The sequence below is a fragment of the Mytilus californianus genome, unplaced genomic scaffold (assembly GCF_021869535.1).
Source record: "Mytilus californianus isolate M0D057914Y unplaced genomic scaffold, xbMytCali1.0.p SCAF_9, whole genome shotgun sequence".
In the NCBI taxonomy this organism is placed as follows: domain Eukaryota; kingdom Metazoa; phylum Mollusca; class Bivalvia; order Mytilida; family Mytilidae; genus Mytilus; species Mytilus californianus.
Genome location: NW_026262745.1, coordinates 12,792,317 through 12,813,695, shown reverse-complemented (window position 1 = coordinate 12,813,695; position 21,379 = coordinate 12,792,317). Strand labels below are relative to the sequence as shown.

At 33.7% G+C, this 21,379-nt stretch overlaps 1 protein-coding gene across 3 annotated transcripts; it reads left to right on the top strand.

Annotated features, from left to right (window-relative positions):
* The first annotated feature begins 214 nt into the window (after nt 1-214).
* On the top strand, nt 215-19,478 carry LOC127715585 (transmembrane protein 272-like). Of its 3 annotated transcripts, none has more exons than XM_052221674.1 (6): nt 215-317; nt 4,488-4,517; nt 12,855-12,968; nt 15,953-16,012; nt 16,970-17,176; nt 18,060-19,478. In XM_052221674.1, the coding sequence occupies exons 2-6, from the start codon at nt 4,502-4,504 to the stop codon at nt 18,242-18,244; spliced, it is 582 nt and encodes a 193-aa protein (XP_052077634.1). In that variant the 5' UTR covers nt 215-317; nt 4,488-4,501; the 3' UTR covers nt 18,245-19,478. The 3 variants fall into 3 exon arrangements, with proteins under 3 accessions (XP_052077634.1, XP_052077635.1, XP_052077636.1); XM_052221675.1 differs by lacking the exon at nt 215-317 and adding an exon at nt 2,851-2,962; XM_052221676.1 differs by lacking the exon at nt 215-317 and adding an exon at nt 3,296-4,095.
* Nucleotides 19,479-21,379: the final 1,901 nt, after the last annotated feature.

The following is a 21,379-nucleotide window of genomic DNA, read 5'->3' as shown; positions in this document are numbered from 1 at the left end:
CACTTCAAACTTTTTTCCGTTTTACTTTGAGGTATAAATAAATGATTGAAACTTTGTAACTGAATCTGAATATACAGTGTCGTCTTCTTGTTGTTTCATCATTTACGTATACCCACACCTCCTTTCATTCATTATTATGTGTTTCAAGATTTTTTCCATTTTCATACGGAGTTGACTAGATTCGTTTTGCCAGCGAATTCTTTCATATCGATATGACACGTTAGACATTGTTGTGATTTAACAGCTGCAATACAACACCAGTTTAATGTGGTAATAAACACCAGTTAATGTGGTCAAGGAAGAAACATAATTTATAGGTAATTTACGATAAGTGAAGCTTCATTAACTTTGGAAAAAAATCACAAACATGACAAAATAATCAATAAAGTAACGTATTTAAAAAATGTATCGTTACTATTCACCTTTACAAAAGGCTTTCTATCCACTTTCGTTTTAAAATGTCTGAGATTTCGGCACATTCTACTTCCTCGTTTGATTTTATATTTTAATTTTATAAATGAGTCGTCTTAAAAAGCACAATTTGACTTGCCCCATTTCATCTTTGTTTTCTACAAAGACGTTAAAAGATATAAGACCTAAGCCCAATTTCCCTATTAAAAAAATCTTTGAATGAGCTGTGGGCGGATGTAGTTTCCCTCATTTTATTGATCTTCTTGTTTTACATGCTATATTACTTTTACATCCGACAGCCTTTTTTGGGGGGATGGGGGGACTTCTTGTGACCGTGGGACGACAGACCGCAGTCCACATAGAAAACTAAGAAATTGCCGATCCAGAGTTGGGGCGCCAAGTCGTCAATCATCCATTTTACATGTGTAATTAATGTGTGTTCTATGACATCTATTTATCAACGAAAACAGCGATATGGTCTCGTACCTTTATAAAAGTTTTCGTCTTTATGCGTATACTCAATTAAAAAAAACCCAACGTATTGAAATTTTAAATGCTTCATATACATGATATAGATCACTTATTGTAACTGTGTCGGGATTCGTTCCACTTAATTTGCACTTCTTAAAATATAGCGGACGTGATAGAAAGCACGTTTTTTTTTCAAAACAGAATCAAAAAGGAAGACAGAAGTAGGGAATTGTGTTTTCTGTAAGTTTCATACCCGAATATGAATTGCATGCGATCTGGCAGAAGGTCTTTCAAATGTAACAGGTTTTTTTTTATATTTTTGACATAATTTATTTTACTCTTTAACCTAGCTGGGGAACCGTATACGATATATAACACTCAGGTCCTTTAAGTTTAATATGATATTTTTTCACAATTTGCGGACTACCGTTACTCTTATGGTCCTTATGATATTTTTTGACAATTTGAGGACCATCAATTTTCGTCAAACTTTTCTTGGCTTCTATGAAGGAGAATCGTTTAATACTTCATCTGCTCTTGATGATGTTGAGTTGTAGCGAGTAAGAAATTTTATATCCACGATGCAACCACTTCCTGTTTGCCGATCGTTTGATTTACGACACTCATTGTACAAGGAAAATTAAGTTTCAAAATTTTTGTTGGTTTCGATAAAAGGGAATGATCAGTTATGTACCAGCATACATGTTACCTCAATCAGCTGTATGCAGCGATGAGGATCAGGCCTATTTTCCCCCTCTAGTAGCATTAGAAGCTATTTTTTTTTTCAATTTTGAATATATTCAGTGTTCAGACATACCATTTTGGCAGCTAGTATCCCTTTAAGGATGTTCGCTACTCTTGTTTTTGAATTTTTGTCAGATATTCGGAATCCTCTAGTTGGGCCGATGTAGTGCCAATAAAAATTTTGTCCGCTAACCCTTCCTTTTCTTTTCATAATTTTACTACATAGAGTTTAAAGATCTTTAAAAAGCCATTTATGAAATTCTTATAAAATCATTGTTATATATTATTTCCGACATAGTGTTTTAAAGAAAAAAGATGCCAACGTTAAATGTATGAAAAATCTAAATAATCATTTCCCGCTAAAGTTCAATAGATTATATATTGAAAACACGGACACGAACCTTTCCCTTTTTTCTGCTTTTTAAGTTCCGCTATTTACATACTATCAATTTATGATAGTCTTTTAAAAAGGTTATTATTTTGAAACTTAGTAGCGATCATCCTTAAATGAATTATAGCACACTACATTCACTTCAAATTTTGACATGTAAAACAATAGTTTCTAGATAATTTATACAAACAGAAATAATAATTTGCTAATTTAACAACAGTCTACTATACACGAAAGTTATATTGTTACCAAGTATAACGTTAGGCTTTCCGTGACACAATCAAGCTCCTGACAATGCCTGTCATATCCACAATACAGTGCCCTGGAAAACAATTCGGGCTATCGGACGTTTTTTATTTAGCGGAACCATAGGTGCGAGACGATACAAATAAGCCATGTCTAGGATTCTTATTAATATGTATATACGATTTAATAACTGCAACCACTGAAATGGATTCGTTAGATTTCCTCAATCATGATCACAGACTAAACCTAGGATAAAATAGTTTTAGATCTATCAATTTTTGTCGTAGTTCAAACTTCTTCTATGTTCTCTTACATTTTTTAAATTCTTTCAATTTTCAAAATAAATCAAGATAACAAAAGCGCATTTTATGAAGATAAAATTCAGCATTTATTTTTGTGCCATTTTGTGACCTCGGCTTTGGCACTGAGTATTGTTTTACAGTAAAATGCAAGACACACTATCTCGTTAATTCTTATTTAACAGCGGAAAAATTCTTTTCAGAGAAGATCATTTGGAATATAATATTTATGAATAATTGAAAAATGTATCGCGTATGTATTTTACAAAAACAAATTACAGGAAGTGTAAAAAAGTAAACGGATATATTCACTTGTATCAGATTGTCTGATTTATAACATTTATTATCAGTGAATTAACACTTATTCTAAGTGAGGATTGAACGAAAAATTTACCCGCGGGTAAGAAAATATTGATTATTCAATTTTAAAAAATGGCTAATGTGCATAGAACGAACATGTGAACACATGAATACAAAGGAGATGTTGGGTAAATGTCAATGAGACAGTATCCTAGTGACACAGTCAAAAAAAGGACATGAAGGAGGCGCTTCACGCCTATTGTGGTATAGTGAGGAGCCGCTGAGACCGCCAATGCCGCATCATTTTCGTACATTTTGAATATACGTACACTATCATACATATTTCTTTTAATTTAAACCTATAGCTATGATGATTTCATTACGCTATTTCACGGAGTGATACTTATATTTAACAAATATCTGATGAATTTCCGACTGAGGTTTTATTTGCTTCTTTGACAAAAAAAATCGACATCTGATTAATTTCAGATACTTACATGTATGATTCAATCAACGACCTTTTCAGATATGTCATCTTCATTTCTCAAACTTATCATATACCGTGAAGCTTGAAATACTGACTTAAATTTAACAAAGACAATGACAAAAAAAAAGAAAATTTAATAAAAAAAAAAATACATAGTTACATACATACACACTCATTCAAGTTTATAACGAAAAGTACATTAAACAACGTATAATGAGTATCGTTACAGGAAAAGGACTTTACACTTTAGCATGACAATTTAACCTAGCAAAAAAAAAAGAAGAAATATAAACAGAATAGTAATAAACCAAACCATTTAGAGGATGCTTGCAGATACTTACAGGAAATCGGGGGTACTCAAATGATTGCTATTGGTTTCTTAGTGACCAATGTTAAAACGGTCGTCTTAAGGAATAAAACACAAAATGTTCAACTGCCACTTGTAGGAATGTCCTTTCAGAAACTTTGGGGTATAGCGACAGAGATGTTGCCAGCGTTAACTTTTTTGGCATCGAAAAAGTGCCTTCCTCCCAAGACGAGTCTGTGTATATCGATATATCTCTGTACAGAAGAATCTGTATTTTCCACTTTAAATACTTCGACACAAAAACACTTTGAGTTATCCACTTTTAATACTGTCGAACTCTTATATATATATATCTACTTCTTCAGAATAGTCGGTGCTTTCCACTTAATAGGAAGAAAAATTTGATGCACAAGTGTCCTTGGAAACATCTTTTGATGCGGTATATTTTTAAACATTCACGGTTTTTTATATGTGTACCTACATGTAATGTTATGTCTTGTCGTCTGTAACATTGATGTTATAAAGATGAATGCTTTCTTTACCTGATTTTGTGTACGTAAAAGGTCTAAATATAATTTGTTCTACTGAAATCGATAAATGGGATGATGTTTGTACTAATTCCAAATATATTTATAATAACTATTTATAGAAAAGTGTTTATGTTAAATATGAGTATATATATATATGTGTGTGTGCGTACTTATAATAGTACTTTATGATATCACACTTATCATAGGATACATATGCATTGAGTAATATCATATATTCTCCGTAGTTTACAAAATTGTCATACGATGCAATTATTATACTTATAACATATATTGTTTGTAGCTTGAAAATACAACATGTCTCTCTTAGATGGTAAGTAATATTAAAACTATTTTATTGTTCACCTCACATCGCGCCGCGGCAGATATAGTAATGGCATCTGTCCGTCCGTCACCTATCCGTCCGTCAGTTAGTCCGAAACACATCAAAGCTCAGAGACCGTTTGACATTTACTTAATCATTAAGCTTTTATATTCTTGATAGTATTATTTGTCGTTATGTTTTCTTGATCGTGCTATACCGTCAATTTGATTTGAAATTTTCTAAGGGAGTTGTTAAAGGACTTTTACAATTGTTTTAGTATTGTAGCAATGACACCTTAAAAACCTCAGTACGTTTTACAGAAAACTCTCATATTTTTGCTTCGCAGACGTGGTCGCTATTGGTAACGATATATACACGCAATCTTGAAATTATTACTTAACAACAAAATTGAGAATGGAAATGGGGAATATGTCAAAGAGACAACAACCCGGCCAAAGAGCAGATACCAGCCGAAGGCCACCAATGGGTCTTCAACGCAGCGAGAAAATCCCGCATCCTCAGCTGGCCCCTAAATAAAAATGTGTACTAGTTCAGTGAAAATGGACGTCATACTAAACTCCAAAACACATAAATGAACTAAAAATAAAAACATACAAGACTAACAAAGGCCAGAGGCTCCTGACTTGGGACAGGCGCAAAAATGCGGCGGGGTTAATAGATATAAGAAGATGTGGTATGAGTGCCAATGAGACAACTCTCCATCCAAGTCAAAATTTATAAAAGTAAACCATTATAGGTCACAGTACGGTCTTCAACACGGAGCCTTGGCTCACACCGAACAGTAAGCTATAAAGGGCCCCAAAAATTACTAGTGTAAAACCATTCAAACGGGAAAACCAACGGTCTAATCTATATAAAAAACGAGAAACGAGAAACACTTATGAACCACATCAACAACCGACAACTACTGAACATCAGATTCCTGACTTAGGACAGGTGCAAACAAATGCAGCGGGTTTAAACGTTTTAATGGTACCAAACCTTCACCCTTTTTCTGAAACAATAGTGTAACATCACAACATAGAAAGACACACTATAAAATATCAACTGAAATAGCTTAACTCAATCAAAGGACATATTAACACCATTAAACATACACTGAACAAATAAATTTGACCTATGATACAATGTAAATACAAAATAAATTAAACATGTTTTGTGAGATCTCAACCCTCCCCCTATACCTCTCGCCAATGTAGAATAAAGAAACACACAGCAATACGAACAGTAAAACTCAGTTTAAAAGAAGTCTGTGTCCGATGTCAGAATAATTAACAAAAGAAACTAAGCAAAATGACAATGATACATAAATTATCAAAGGACTACCAGCAGTTACTGATACACCAGCTCCAGACCTCAATTAAACTGATTGAAATATTATGTCTTCATCATATGAAAATCAAGTACAATCCCTCTCGTTAAGGGTTTAGTGTCATACCATCATAAAATATATGAGAAGAACATAACCCGTATCATGCCAACAACTGGTTTTAGAATAAATGTGTTTATTTCCGATGCAAAGACCCTATGAGTGAATCAATATTAATACCAAAATATGCAATCCTTAATGACTTGACAACAGTAACGTAACTATATCCCTTCCGAATAAGTCTGTTTACAGCTCTTTTCATAATGCTAACAAGGCAAAGGTTTGTTTGACTTGCTTGCTTTGTTTGTATAAATGTTTGCTCAAGCATTGTAATTAAGATTGACAGCTGCAAACAATATAAGTAGGCGGAGTTAAACCTGTGTATAGGTAAATTTGATTATTTGATAATGTCCAATCAAATTTAAATATAATGTATACAAGTTTACACCCCAGTTCTATTGTTATACTTCATAGTTTCTATTTCTGAAACAAGCGTAAATTGAATATATCTATTGTTACGAATAACAATGGATTTTGACCACAGGGTGTGACAAGCGGGGTTTCTGGAAACCCCTGCTTCTACATCCCGCAAACAAAGTCCATTGTTATTCGTAACAATAGAAATTGATTATTTTTTTAAATAGCATGAACATAAGAAATTACTAATAATGTTCACTACAAATTGTTTCATGATATTTAAAAAAAAAACACATTTTAGGAAATTACAATAAGCATCTATATGGAATACAAAAATAATCCTTTAATACTCTTTTGCTTGAAGGTATTTTTTTTATCCCAGTCATACGTCTCTATTCTAAAGCATTGATCTTTTAAAAAAATGGGGATTCTAACTCCCGGATACCTCCTCCGGTTACCCAGAGCCCGATCCGGGGGGTTCCGCGGGTTAGACCCGACTTTTATTTAAATGCCCCAAAAAGGGAGTTCCTTTATATTAAATATTGTATGTTGAGCGTGTCTGGTAGAAGGGTTTTATAATGCAGACACACCTATCCCTTAGTATGTTCGAATATGAATGTTTTTTTTTTTATTCTCGAGAAGAGAGAGGGAGGGGGGGGGGGGGGGGGGCTTTTGTTTTTGATAAAATCGTAAGATATAAAATACAGTTTTGATTAACTTTATTAAACTGATACAGGTAAGTACTTTGGGTTATAATATTGCCTTTATCTTTAGTCTCTTCTACCAAATCCACCGCTTGCCACAAAATGTCGTCCGTCTTATACCCGTCCATATTGACAACTGTATACCAGGAGCATGATGTATTTTTTTTTTGTTTGTAATAAGAATACACGAAACAGTCAACCTTGACCTGCTGATCCATATTAGCACATGGATTTAACGGGAATATGCAAAACAACTTTGACATTTGTAAAATATACTCACGTGTCAAAGTTTGAACGAAGATAACCAAAGAAAGGTTACTAGCGGGGTTTCATGTAATAAAAATATTCTTATAAATCATGGTTTGATATTGTCAATAAATATGCTATCGTTTTTGGTTTTTTTTTCATTTAATAATCAATGTTAACAAATATAGGGTTTAGAATGGGGTGTAAGGTAGTTATACACTTCGGGATACGGTGTGTCTGGATAAGAAACCCCTCCGGCCTCCGGCCGACCGAGTTTCTTATCCAGACACACCTATCCCTCGGTGTATAACTATTACTTAAATCCCCCTTTTTTTGTTGTTTTCATATATATGTCAATGTTAATAACAATGCTTGAGCAAACATTGACACAAACAAAGCAAGCAAGCCAAACAATTCTTTGTCTTGCTAGCATTATGAAAAGAGCTGTAAAGGTTTGGTTAGCTTTTGAGGTGAATGCCGACATTTTTGTGCTTTGTAAAGAATATTACCATAAAAGATTGGACGTGAAATACCTGAACTTATAAGATGTCTGCATGTTAATTTATATTTACGAATGATGTCCTTGTACCGATGATAAAATTTAGTAAATGTTTTGACTTCTAAGTCTAGTTTGTGATATCGAAAACCCTGGTTGGTTTTGATTGATTTCTAATGATATGGATAAGAGTCTATTGTCTATTGCCGGACCTGTATGAGTTATAAATTCCAGAAATAGGTAATGTAGAGAAGAAAATATATACGGAAGATCAGAATTCAGATCAGTATGGATATTTCACACCGATCGATGACCATATTGCTGATAAGCGCTGATAGTCAAAACTGATACATTATTACGCATTCCCTATGTTTAATCTGCATTATATACGATTTGTTCTTCAAATTACTTCCTATATATGATGTTAATAACATATCACCATTCTTTAATTTACAAATTATACGATTTAAAAAAAATAATTTTAAGTGTTTTTTGCTGTGCATGTACTGAAAGTGGACAAGTAATATAACGTTAAGTGTATCACTTGAGACCCGGTCTAATTAGTCATAGTTACGCTTCAAGTCACAATGGGATAAATGTTTTAATGGATTCTCATTGGTAAACATTAAAAAGATATAGCTTGTTCCGTATAAAATAAAGGCTTTCTTGACATCTGATTGGGTAATATAGAGGTGTCACGGAATAGAAGTTCCTTCATAATATAAGTTCCAAATGGAAACAATATTCTGGAATATTATTTCCACTGGAATAAATATTATAGTAAATGTTCCTAACGGAATAAATGGTATAGAATATTTGTTCCAACAGGAACAGATATTATGACATTGTTTATAACAAAGTTTCCAGTGGAACTTCTGTTAGGCGGAACAAATATACGTTGACAGAGGTGCATCTATTATATGCGAGCGTATCCGTAAGTGTGGCCGGAAAGAAATCATGATAGTAGGTTATAAAAATGCCAGTGAAGTGTTCATTGAAGTTGAAAGTGAAGTGTTGAATCGATATTTTAATGCCACAATGCTAAACGCTAAAGTGATTCAAATTAATTTAGTTTTGTTCTGTCTTTATTATTTAATTGTGTTTGCATCAAATATAAATATTATTTTAACTTTCGCATTCATAATTACCTTGTTGATGTGTATTAGTTATCACTCATGCGTATCGTTATACAGGATAATAATTTTAAACGCTTATCTATAAATAGCCGAAGCATAAGCGTGTTTGTGATGTATAAAATGCACACGTGGTGATTTAACTAAGTTACGCTATATCAAGAAACACACTGTCGTGATTGTGCAGAGCCATGTACAAATGTTCATAAACACATAAATAGAAAGGATCGTGTATGGTTTTGTCTGTAGTTAACAAAAATCAAAGATGAGTATCTATTAACGATATAATTCAAAAGTATAAAAATGTCTTTATCTCAAGTTTCTATTAATTTTGATGTTCATTTATACCGGGTCTGGTGGAGAGGTGGGTTGATGAAAACATATGTCAAATTTCTTATCACGCCAACGTCCATCACGGTACAGTGTAGTGCGAATAATTGAGATGTCTATTTTTTTTGCGCAGGAAGGCATCACAGCAAAAAAACTTAAAAATAACTTTTCAAGACGGTTAAATTATTCGGACTAGGTTCTGATGACAAAACGGTCTACTTCTAAGGTCAACTTCCTAAGGGGAAAATAATATATCTTCATACATTTGATACAGGTCCTTTTTTTTTAGGGGAACCGGGGGGTATTTTATACACATTAGCGTCGGTTAAGGTCCGTTTTGAAAGCAAGTATACAGGTTATCGGAATTCCCATGGGGACTAACTGTGCACCACTTATTGCGGACCTGTTTCTGTATTGTTATGAGTTACAATTTGTGACTAAAATCAGCAAAGACCCATCGAAACAACATCTGATTCAAAAATTTAATAACACTTTTAGATATTTAGATGATATATTGACTCTCAATAATGACGACTTCAGTATGTACACTAAAGAGATTTATCCTGCCGAACTGACTTTCAATAAAGCTAATACTAACAATGAACACTGCCCTTTCCTGGATCTTGATATCTTTATCTTTAACGGGAAGCTTAATACCAAAATTTATGATAAAAGAGATGATTTTTCATTTCCTATTGTTAATTATCCATTTTTAGATGGTGACGTTTCCTTGTCGCCATCTTATGGTGTTTATATATCTCAACTTGTTCGTTTCGCTCGTGTATGTAACAACGTATTTGATTTCAACGAAAGAAATCTCTGTATTACTGAAAAATTATTACACCGGGGTTTTCGATATCACAAACTAGTCAAAACATTTACTACATTTTATCATCGCTACAAGGACATCATTCGTAAATATAAATCAACATGCAGACATCTAATACGTTCAGGTATTTCACATCCAATATGTTATGGTAATATTCTTTACAAAGCACAAAAATGTCGGCATTCACCTCAAAAGCTAACCAAACCTTTAAACAGACTTATTCGGAAAGGATATAGTTACGATACTGTTGTCAAGTCATTAAGGATTGCATATTTTGGTACTAATATTGATTCACTCATAGGGTCTTTGCATCGGAAATAAACACATTTTTTCTAAAACCAGTTGTTGGCATGATACGGCTTATGTTCTTCTCATATATTTTATGATGGTATGATACTAAACCCCTAACGGGAGGGATTGTATTTGATTTTCATATGATGAAGACATAATCTCTCAATCAGTTTAATTGAGGTTTGGAGCTGGCATATCAGTAACTGCTAGTAGTCCCTTGTTCATTTATGTATCATTGTCATTTTGCTTAGTTTCTTTTGTTACCTATTCTGACATCGGACTCGGACTTTTTTTAACTGAGTTTTACTGTGCGTATTGCTATGTGTTTCTTTTTTCTACATTGACTAGAAGTATAGGGGTAGGGTTGAGATCTCACAAAACATGTTTAACCCCGCTGCATTTTTGCGCCTGTCCCAAGTCAGGAGCCTCTGGCCTTTGTTAGTCTTGTATGTTTTTTTAATTTTAGTTCATTTATATGTTTTGGAGTTTAGTGTGACGTCCATTTTCACTGAACTAGCACACAATTTTATTTAGGGGCCAGCTGAGGACCACCTCCGGGTTCGGGATTTTCTCTCTGCATTGAAGACCGATTGGTGGCCTTCGGCTGTTGTCTGCTCTTTAGTCGGATTGTTGTCTCTTTGACATATTCCCCATTTCCATTCTCAATTTTATTTAAAAATATATAAAGTGTTACCGGATACATTTGTGTAAATATTAGATGTAGGGTATCATAAATAAGACAGCAGCCAAATTAACAACAAAGCTAAATAAGGTCAACACTCGGGTTTCTTCAATGGATACATGTCTTTACAATATTTCAATCACTAAATTTGAAAAAAAAATAATTGTGAATAATTTTACAAAGACTTCAAAAATATGCAATCAACACAGAATCACTTAAATCGCAAAATTAAATACACAAATTCAGGAGACCTTAAGTGAATGAACAGGAACGAACTCGGTTTGCTAACATCGGAGAAAACAATAATTACAGCTTCATGTGTATGTTTGTATTATAATGTTCTGACAACAAATGCTATATAGTTGATCTTTGATCGATGCATGTGAATAGTGCTGGCAAATGTTCAAAACCATAGTTTTAGTATAATTATGTTAAGCAACGGTCCAGAAAATTAGCCAGTCAGATATTTATAACATAAAAATAAGAAGATATAATAGTATGATTACCAATGATCGAGGTAACTATCCACCAGAGACAAAATGACATAGATGTTAGCACATATACATTACCCTACAGCATTTAACAATGAGAAATACTTGTGTTCTGCATTGTAAGCTATAAAAGGTTCCGACATGACAAATATAAAAAGTATAAACGACATTGAGATCTCACAAAACATGTTTAACCCCGCCGCATGTTTGTGCCTGTCCCAAGTCAGGAGCCTCTGGCCTTTGTTGGTCTTGTATGTTTTTTTTTAATTTTAGTTCATTTATATGTTTTGGGGTTTAGTGTGACGTCAATTTTCACTGAACTAGCACACAATTTTATTTAGGGGCCAGCTGAGGACCACCTCCAGGTGCGGGATTTTCTCTCTGCATTGAAGACCCATTGGTGGCCTTCGGCTGTTGTCTGCTCTTTGGTCGGGTTGTTGTCTCTTTGACATATTCCCCATTTCCATTCTCAATTTTATAACCAGCGGCATGTCATTATTTTTGTGCAAAACAATAATAAGCGAAAAGCAGGTAACTAAAGTACATGTTCCTTTATGCGCTCCTGCATGGAACCTGCAGAAGTAGGTCACAATTTCCGGTATGATAAAGATTCGAGGGGATCTAAAACGTTTGTTAGTTGTTTTATCGGGACAATTAATGAAAGATCTTGATCACACTTTTCTCAAACAGAGAGTAAATATGACATGTCTGCTGGAAAATTGATTTATAAAACAAGTTTATTGAAATAAGTACAGGCCAAAACGCAAGTGATTTAGAAATCACAATTTATATGCAGAGCAATATTCTGAATGGATGAAAATACAAAGCAAAAAAAAAAAAAAACTATTTTCAACATAATGAGCTAAAAACCGACAAGATTATTGGAAAAGCTATTACTTGTAAATTCAAAGAATCAATTTATGTGTAACTCTCACTATGTACATGTACAGTAAATAATTCGAGATTTACAAAGATATGAAAATATGATTTAGAAACATGCATAACAATTCAAAGAAGTAATACATACAAGGTGCTTCAAATATCAATTACGTATGAAATAGATCTAATGAAAATTCTTTATTTTGCAAATTGGGAAAACATGTTGCTGTGCACACAATATCTTTCCTTTGTCCAAATACAAGAAGAAAGTTCATATATCAAAAATGTTCATTTTACTATGAAGTTAAAAATGTATTGTCGCATTAAACCTGGATAAAAATGTCTTCTCAATTATATATACTATTTAAATTGTTTAACGTAATTCAAAGTTCTGTTTTGTCACATTCTAAGAAATAACATCCGATTATGATACATTGTGTTCTATGCTTCTATTGCAGAATCGCCACCTCCTTCGTACGATTCCATTTACGGAAAACTTAAGGAAGCAAGACATACTTCAGATGGGAACGTTAGTTTTGCTAAGAGAGGGTTTACAATTATCCTTGGATCTAGTAAGTAACACTTGGCAGTGTAAAACAACCAATGATAACGAAGGGTGTCGTTCGGTTCATCGGAGACTCAGTCCGTTGATCTACATAAGGGAGAAAAGTTCGTTGATCTGAGTAGCACGGTTTGTTGATCTGGATTTTTGAAAAAAAGTATTTTGAAGAATATAGTATTAATATGTGTTCAATATATTTCAATACATATAGCAAATTGATAAGGATTAAGTCTGTCACTATCACAATACAATATGGTAAAATCACGCATAATAGTGAAATCAATGAAGGCGTGTAACTCAATCGAGGATTTTGGTATAACACAATGTAAACAAAGGCACCGCCCTACATCTATCTGTTTTCTTTAGTAATGTTATGCAGATTAAAAATTATAATAGTGAATTTATATCATTACAAATAGAATAAGACTTACTAAATTTTTAACATGAGCAGTTTTCAAGATTTTTTGTTCTTCATTTCAAAAAAATATGAATACTAGAAAATAAAAAAAAGTCCTACAAAATTTGTAGCAATTGTTTACAAGTTACTCTCAACGGACCAGTAGCCTACTCGATCAACGGACTTTTCTCCTTTGTAACTTTTTACAAACATATACCAACGGACTGAATCTTCGATAGACTGGGATCATACTAGCTTACTGCTCGACAGTAGACGAACTGACGCGAAGAGGAGGTTTGTCCAGGATGCCAAGTTAAATCTTCGATAAACCGAATCATGCGCTTGAAAACGCTGCATATTAAAAAGAAGTTCTTCACATTACATAGTACATGAACAAAAGTAAAGTACAAATCCACAGTTGGCATGTCGCCACTAAGATTGAATTGCTTGAATCAACTAAAGTTCCATTACTACAATACAATCGAAAATCATACAACACCTACCTCAAAAACAACGCTACGACACAGTACGTGTCGCAAGTAAAACTGCATTTGCGACCATCAAATCGTCAATTGACGGCGACAACTCTTCGACTACAGAACTGTTATTCCTTTATGATAGAAATGTAGAAACAAGTCTATCCATAGCTTCGTTCTTTAATTCACAGTTGTGGCGTGATCGTCAGTTTCCAAAAAAATCTACTCAAACCGTTGCTAGGAGCCGTCTTAAACTTGTAGTGAGGTGAGATTTTTTGCTCCGTGATGAAGGCCTCACTGTGACTTTGAGATAAAGAACAGCAATAAAAGCGCTGGTCCTTTGCTTTTTAGCTCACCTGGCCCGAAGGGCCAAGTGAGCTTTTCTCATCACTTGGCGTCCGTCGTCCGTCGTCCGTCGTCGTCCGGCGTCGTCCGGCGTCGTCCGTCGTCGTCCGTCGTCGGCGTTAACTTTTTACATTTTGAACTTCTTCTAGAGAACCACTGAATGGAATGAAACCAAACATGGCATGAATGTTCCTTATGAGGTGCTGACCAAGTGTTGTTACTTTGTAGCCGATCCATCATCCAAGATGGCCGCCAGCGGGGGACTAAGTTTAACATAGGACCCTATGGGAAATGCATACAAATGACTTCTTTTAGAGAACCACTGAATGGAATAAAACATAACATGGCATGAATGTTCCTTATGAGGTGCTCACCAAGTGTTGTTACTTTGTAGCCGATCCATCATCCAAGATGGCCGCCAGCGGGGGACTTAGTTTAACATAGGACCCTATGGGAAATGCATACAAATGACTTCTTTTAGAGAACCACTGAATGGAATAAAACCAAACATGGCATGAATGTTCCTTATGAGGTGTTGACCATGTGTTGTTACTTTGTAGCCGATCCATCATCTAAGATGGCTGCCATCGGGGAACTTAGTTTAACATAGGACCCTATGGGAAATACATACAAATGTCTTCTTTTAGAGAACCACTGAATGGAATGAAACCAAACATGGCATGAATCTTCCTTATGAGATGCTGACCAAGTGTTGTTACTTTGTAGCTGATCCATCATCCAAGATGGCCCCCAGCGGGGGACTTAGTTTTACATAGGACCCTATGGGAAATACATAAAAATGTCTTCTTTTAGAGAACCACTGAATGGAATGGAACCAAACATGGCATGAATGTTCCTTATGAGATGTTGACCAAGTGTTGTTACTTTGCAGCCGATCCATCATCCAAGATGGCCGACAGCGGGGGACTTAGTTTAACATAGGACCCTATGGGAAATACATACAATTGTCTTCTTTTAGAGAACCACTGAATGGAATTGAACCAAACATGGCATGAATGTTCCTTATGAGTTGCTGACCAAGTGTTGTTACTTTGCAGTCGATCCATCATCCAAGATGGCCGCTAGGGGGGGGGGGGGCTTAGTTTAACATAGGACCCTATGGGAAATACATACAAATGTCTTCTTTTAGAGTACCACTGAATGGAATGAAACCAAACATGGCATGAATGTTCCTTATGAAGTGCTGACCAAGTGTTGCTACTTTGTTGCCGATTTACTGTTCAAGATGGCCACCAGGATATTTTATTAAATAACGGGACCAATATTAATCAAAATTTGGCCTCAATCATTATTTGGGTATCTGTTATGATTTTTATCTATCTTTACATGATTTCTAAAACCAAAGTAGAGTCAGGTGAGCGACACAGGCTCTTGAGAGCCTCTAGTTGTGTTTGTTGCTGTGTATGTACTGATTTTGTGTCATGGATGGGTACCAAATATCTTTTCTTTTCTATTATAATGTGTGTAAAGCTCTAAGCATAACAAAGTTTTACTTACTTAAACAATTATATAGGTCGCTCTTGCATCTTTTTTTTAAAAGACCTAACAGATCACAATGAATTTATAATTCCCCTTTTCCCAACTCCTTATTTTTCTTCATAATTAAAAAATATATCCTCGGCATTAAAATAAGTACATTTTACTATTATTAGAAAGCCCGTTTGGTGTCTCCGTTTGGTCCCTGATGGAGGTTGTTAAACATCAATTAAATAGAAAAATGAAATTATTATGTAAATAAATTTATTATTATTCTAGCGATCTGTACCATTCTCCTTGTCCTGTTCCTGTCGATACCAATTGCTTGTATAATCATAGGTATGTATCATATGATATTCTTATGATCAGAGCGAAACAACGACCTATACAAGAAAGGTGTCAACTGTTGGTTAATATTTAACCAAAACGTTATTTTATTTGTAAAAGAGTAAATTTACATGCTTATCGGCTGTGCGAATCAACTATCCATATTAGAAAAAACGACAATTGTAGGTTAATTGTTTATTTGAACGTTTTTATTTCAAAATTAGCAAAGTTGTATCTTTTTATGATCAGAGCAAAGTCTGATGATTGTTTTATGAGCAGAGCAAAGCATATTGATTGTTCAGACAATTGTAGCTTTTTTATTAGATTTACAGAATGCTTACAGGTAAGAGCATTAGAAGAAATACTAAATCGTTCTTTTAATTTTAAATTTCTTTTTTATTTTGGCAAAGGGTCGAACTAAGAACGTTGTTAAGAAGTGGTGTCATAACCAAAATCCATGCCAATGGTCCCCTTTAATTGTGATGGGTTACATTTCCATAAATGTATTTGCTAGTAGTAGTAGAATATCTGAAAAAAAACAGGCATGTATATCCATTTAGTTGAAATTAATTTAAAAGGATTTTGGAATTGTAGGAATCAATTGCAAAGTCTTATAACTTGTGAGCATAGCAATGTGATACAATATAACGTATGCAACATTTTGTTAGAACTTTAATTGTGCAATAATTGAAATTTATATCAATTGCATGAAGAATTATTATGGTTTTTAACTTCTGGTCCGACAAAGGTTAATATAATTACCTTTTGTTGTCAGGAAATATAGAATTTTTAAAAAGGAAAAGGCATGTTATGGTACTTATAAGATTCATAAAGAAAATTATCACATTTTCAAAACGTCATTGGTAACACCCTGCAGTTTTGAGATAAAAAAAAAACCATTTATTCGAGATGAACATTTGAAGATTAGTAGTAACCGTTTAAAATTTGACAGTTCTTTTCTTATTACAGGAAGCTTATATCTACATGATTGTCCAGCACAACGTTTAATTCCTATTTACTTAATAGTAGCTGGTGCTTTCTCTATTGTCAAAGATCTGTCTAGTTTGCTACAGAAAAGTAAAGCCAAGAGAACCGAGGAGGAACAAGAAGGGGGTGCACCGACAAATTTCTTTGATGGATTGATTGGTTGTTTTCTATTTGCTTGGTTCATTTGTGGTATGTGACATTTATACATCCTTGTCTTTCAAATGTTTGGAATTGAGCATTTCCGGTTAAAGTGAATCCAGCACTGCACTTTGGACTCACGAAATGAGTTAAGTGTTATTTTCATTAACTGAACCAATATTCTATTTAGTCAGGCAGCAACCATTTAACTTCAAAGGGGGGAGTAAGGTTTTTTGTCTGAAACAGAAATTTTTTTTCGCGGAAAGTTTAGTTTTTCGACGCTGATTATCAATCAAATTATTTTTTTCAAAATTTAACACTTTGAGGTATTGGGAAATCTGGATTCAGAATATTTTTTTTTGTCAACTGCTTGACCACAATATTTTTTTTCATCAAATTGGGGATCAGAATATTTTTTTCAAGAAAAAACCATACCCCCCCCCCCCCCCCTTTCAAGTTATAGGGAATAATGTAAATAAATTCACGTTGAAAGTTGACCTATTATTCATCGTCATTCAACATGATTTGCATGATATTATATATACCTTATATGGCCTGATGTTAACATGTGTTACCAACATAACTGGACACTCGAGTCAGGCAAATTACACCAACTTAATTGCTGTCTTCCCATTGAAAACCAGGCAATGGTAGACAAGGGAAAGAAATATGACCCTCCAATCCGGTAGTAAAGTAATGCTTTAAAAGATGGGTGTCAGTTGGGCATACTGTACTAATTTCATGAATGGTTTGTGTTCGTCCGGAATATGCATGACATATTTGCAACTGGACGTTAAACAAACTGCAATCTACACAATTAATAACACTGTCATAGCACCAGTACATATACCAGAAGTATGAAATAAGATCGAGATGACTCGACTGTCAAGTTATGTTGGTAAAGTTAAATTTCTCTCGTCTTTCTATTCTGCAGGCAACGTATGGATATACAGAACACACAACAATTTCTCTACTGATTCTACGAAAGCTGATTACTGTCAACCAGTACTGTTTTACTTCTCCTTCTGGTTACTGAACGCTACCTACATTCTCATAGGAATCTCCTGTCTATTGTGTTGCTGTGGCGTCAGTTTCGCTTGCTGTGCAAAGGATGACTGATAAAAAGTTACTAACTTTGATAATTATAATAATTTTAAGTAGTTCAACTAACATTTGTTATATGAGGGTCTGGATGGGGATTACAGAGTAGAGAATAATAGGCAAAAGGGGCAGAATAAAGAGTAAAATAAAAGTTTCGAGAAAAATGGACAAAAAAAAAGAATAGAGAATAATGGGCAAAAAATATAAAGAATAGGGAAATATGACCTAAAAAATCTAAGAATACAGAAAGATGGACCCCATTCATACCCTCTTATATGTTGTAAGATATTAGTATTTTTTCAGCTTTCTCATCTTTTTGGTTTAAATTCTGTTGCAAATACTTAATATGTAAATATTTGATATAAAGAAAACATTCGTAAACTCAATAGCGAGTTTAGTAGAATTTTGTTGTTGATAGGTTTTAACAACAAACAAAAGTTGGAAATCTTTCTCAATATAATAATGGTTTCTTTCCTTCAGATTATTTTATTTTTTCTTTTTTTTTTAAATTATTCTAATTTTCTGAATATAGTTTTATAGGTTAAGATAATCCTTAGTGTGTTCCTTTACTAGAAATGGTGAATATGGCCAAATCTTTTTTTACGGAAGTCGAACTGTCTTCGTTTTTATTTGACAACGATTTTGGATGGGAGATTTTTTTTTTTAATCTTAAGATGTCTTTATTTGTACTTTACAAATATCTGTGTAATCAAATATTAATGTTGTTGGGACTGTTAATGTGGGTGACCATTAACAAAAGAAGATGTGGGTATAAGTCAATGAGACCGGAACCCAACAACAGTTTATCTTTTTTTTAATAATTTTAATTTTATTCATAAACGAGAAGAATGTCATTGTCTTTTCCTGGAATTTACAATGTTCTCCCTTTATATTATATCATATATGAAAAAAATGTATAAATATTCTGACATTTCATTGTTACCGTTCCATATATTATATTTCCAATGTAAAATATTCATTGTTAAATGCTTATAATAACCTTGATACCTGGTAGTCACGGTAAAATATAGAAACGGGGGAGGGGACATACATAGAGATTTGATATGATCTGCTGCACATCATCCAACTTAAAAAGCTATAAATTCGTTTGTTTGTTTGTTTGTTTGTTTGTTCGTTCGTTCGTTCGTTGTTCGTTCGTTCGTTTATTCATTCATTTATTCTTTCGTCTGTGCTATAGAATGCTAAGCTATTATTACTAACGCTTGTTTGGAACAATAAAAAGTAAACACGATATGACGCTTGTGTTTGATAGCCGTATATCAGTACTATTATGGTTTTGAGTAAAATGTACGAAAGCATGATGGTATACTCATCTGAACAAGTACTTTAGAATTTTGAGCTTGTGTCCAGTGACAACAAACATATTTGCCACGATATCGTAAAGATTTTGTTTTGATATTTTAAAATTCCGAATTCTTAAAAAGGGTCGTAAAAAAATATTCCTTTGAATTTGACAGGTAATTTATCATACATTTCATTGCAGTAAAAAATTTCTGGGTCATAAACATATATCTTGGGTATTTCAAAGCACCATTGTTTTTTTATTTGGGGTTTCTATAGAATATTTTGGAAACTTGAGGTTACATGGTTACTAAAGCTTGCACACAGGTAAAAAAAGAGGTGAAAATTTGATTGGTTAACTTCCAGTGATGGTTATTTTCTTATATGCAATGAAATGTCATGTGAAATTTTGTCTATATTACTGGACAGGATAAAGCTTTACTCATGCCAAGTATTTCTTTATTTGAAACAAAGATAAATTCTGCACAATTTTTTGAAAAGTGCAAATTTAACAAAGACTAATAGGGGAAAATCAATGGTGGTATTACACCTCATATACATTGTACGTTTGAACAGTATCTTGTCTTCTTTTACTAGCCTACACAAAGCGGAAACCGAATTTGTAACCCTGCTAATTGCTTATGAATGAATATTAAGAGATTTCAGATCATTGAGTAAGTAATCTGATAAAAAAAAAGATGGAAAACATCAAGAGATCATCATAAGTCTTCACAATAAACAACTAATAGACGTAAAATAAACTGGTACGTTTCCTCGTAAACAATTTCTGTGGGGAGTTAAATGATTAGCCAATGATATATCTACTTACAAACTCTATGGTGTCTGTGTGCTCACACCCGCTAATGTTGTTAGCGATTGATCATCAGCGTGTAACTAAAAATGAAAGAACATTTGAGGAGAAAGTCAAAAACGAAACAACCAACTATCACAATAAAAATGGACTTGTTTAGGTTAAAAACGAAGGACAGATGTACATACATCAATATCAAGCTCTAAGTTGACGATATATAAAAACAAAGCGACAGCAACAACAACTGACAAATGTTCATGACTGGGGAAAAAGTATGATAAAGGTTATTCCAGAAATAAATTTTGTAAGCACTGAAATCGGTATTATACCTTTAGTTTGTACCCTTGATCGTAACGCTGCTGGGAGGCTATCAGTTCCGGGGTTACAATTCACCCTATATGCAGTTCTTCTCTACTTGCATGAGTTAAGCGAGGAAATTTGTCTGTAAATTTCTTTCCACTTACGCAATTAAACTAAAACTAAGGTTTCAAATTCTATAGGCAATGTTGACCTTGGACGGTTTGGACGGTTCTGTTTAGGACGGTTTGGACAGTTCTGTTTTGGACATTTTGGTTTTCATGCTCTCAAACGTATTATGCTTTTAGCTTTTCCAAACTTTTGTTTCGAGCGAACCAGATAAGGTTTTCGCAGAAAGACATCTGATGTTTTGAGCAACAGAATCTGTATCATACGTTTTTGGTAGTAGTTATGTGAATACTCAATCTCCCCTATCTCGATCAGTGTAAGAACATTTGGAAAAACACAATTAATAATTTGAATAAAAAAAACCAGCCTCACTAAAGCACATCGATAAAACAAACGACAATTATACAGAGGCGTATATAAAAATTCTACTAAGATTGTAAAGATGAATCATGAAGTTACTTGAGAAAAAGTCTAAAGAAATTTTTTTTAAACAGTGATATCTAACACGGTATTTGTTGTTTGTAATATTACTTTTGCGACTTGTCATTGAAACATGACTTTTCTTCTTGATTTCGATTTCGTATTGCTTTTAATTCATAGCGGAAAAGTTTATT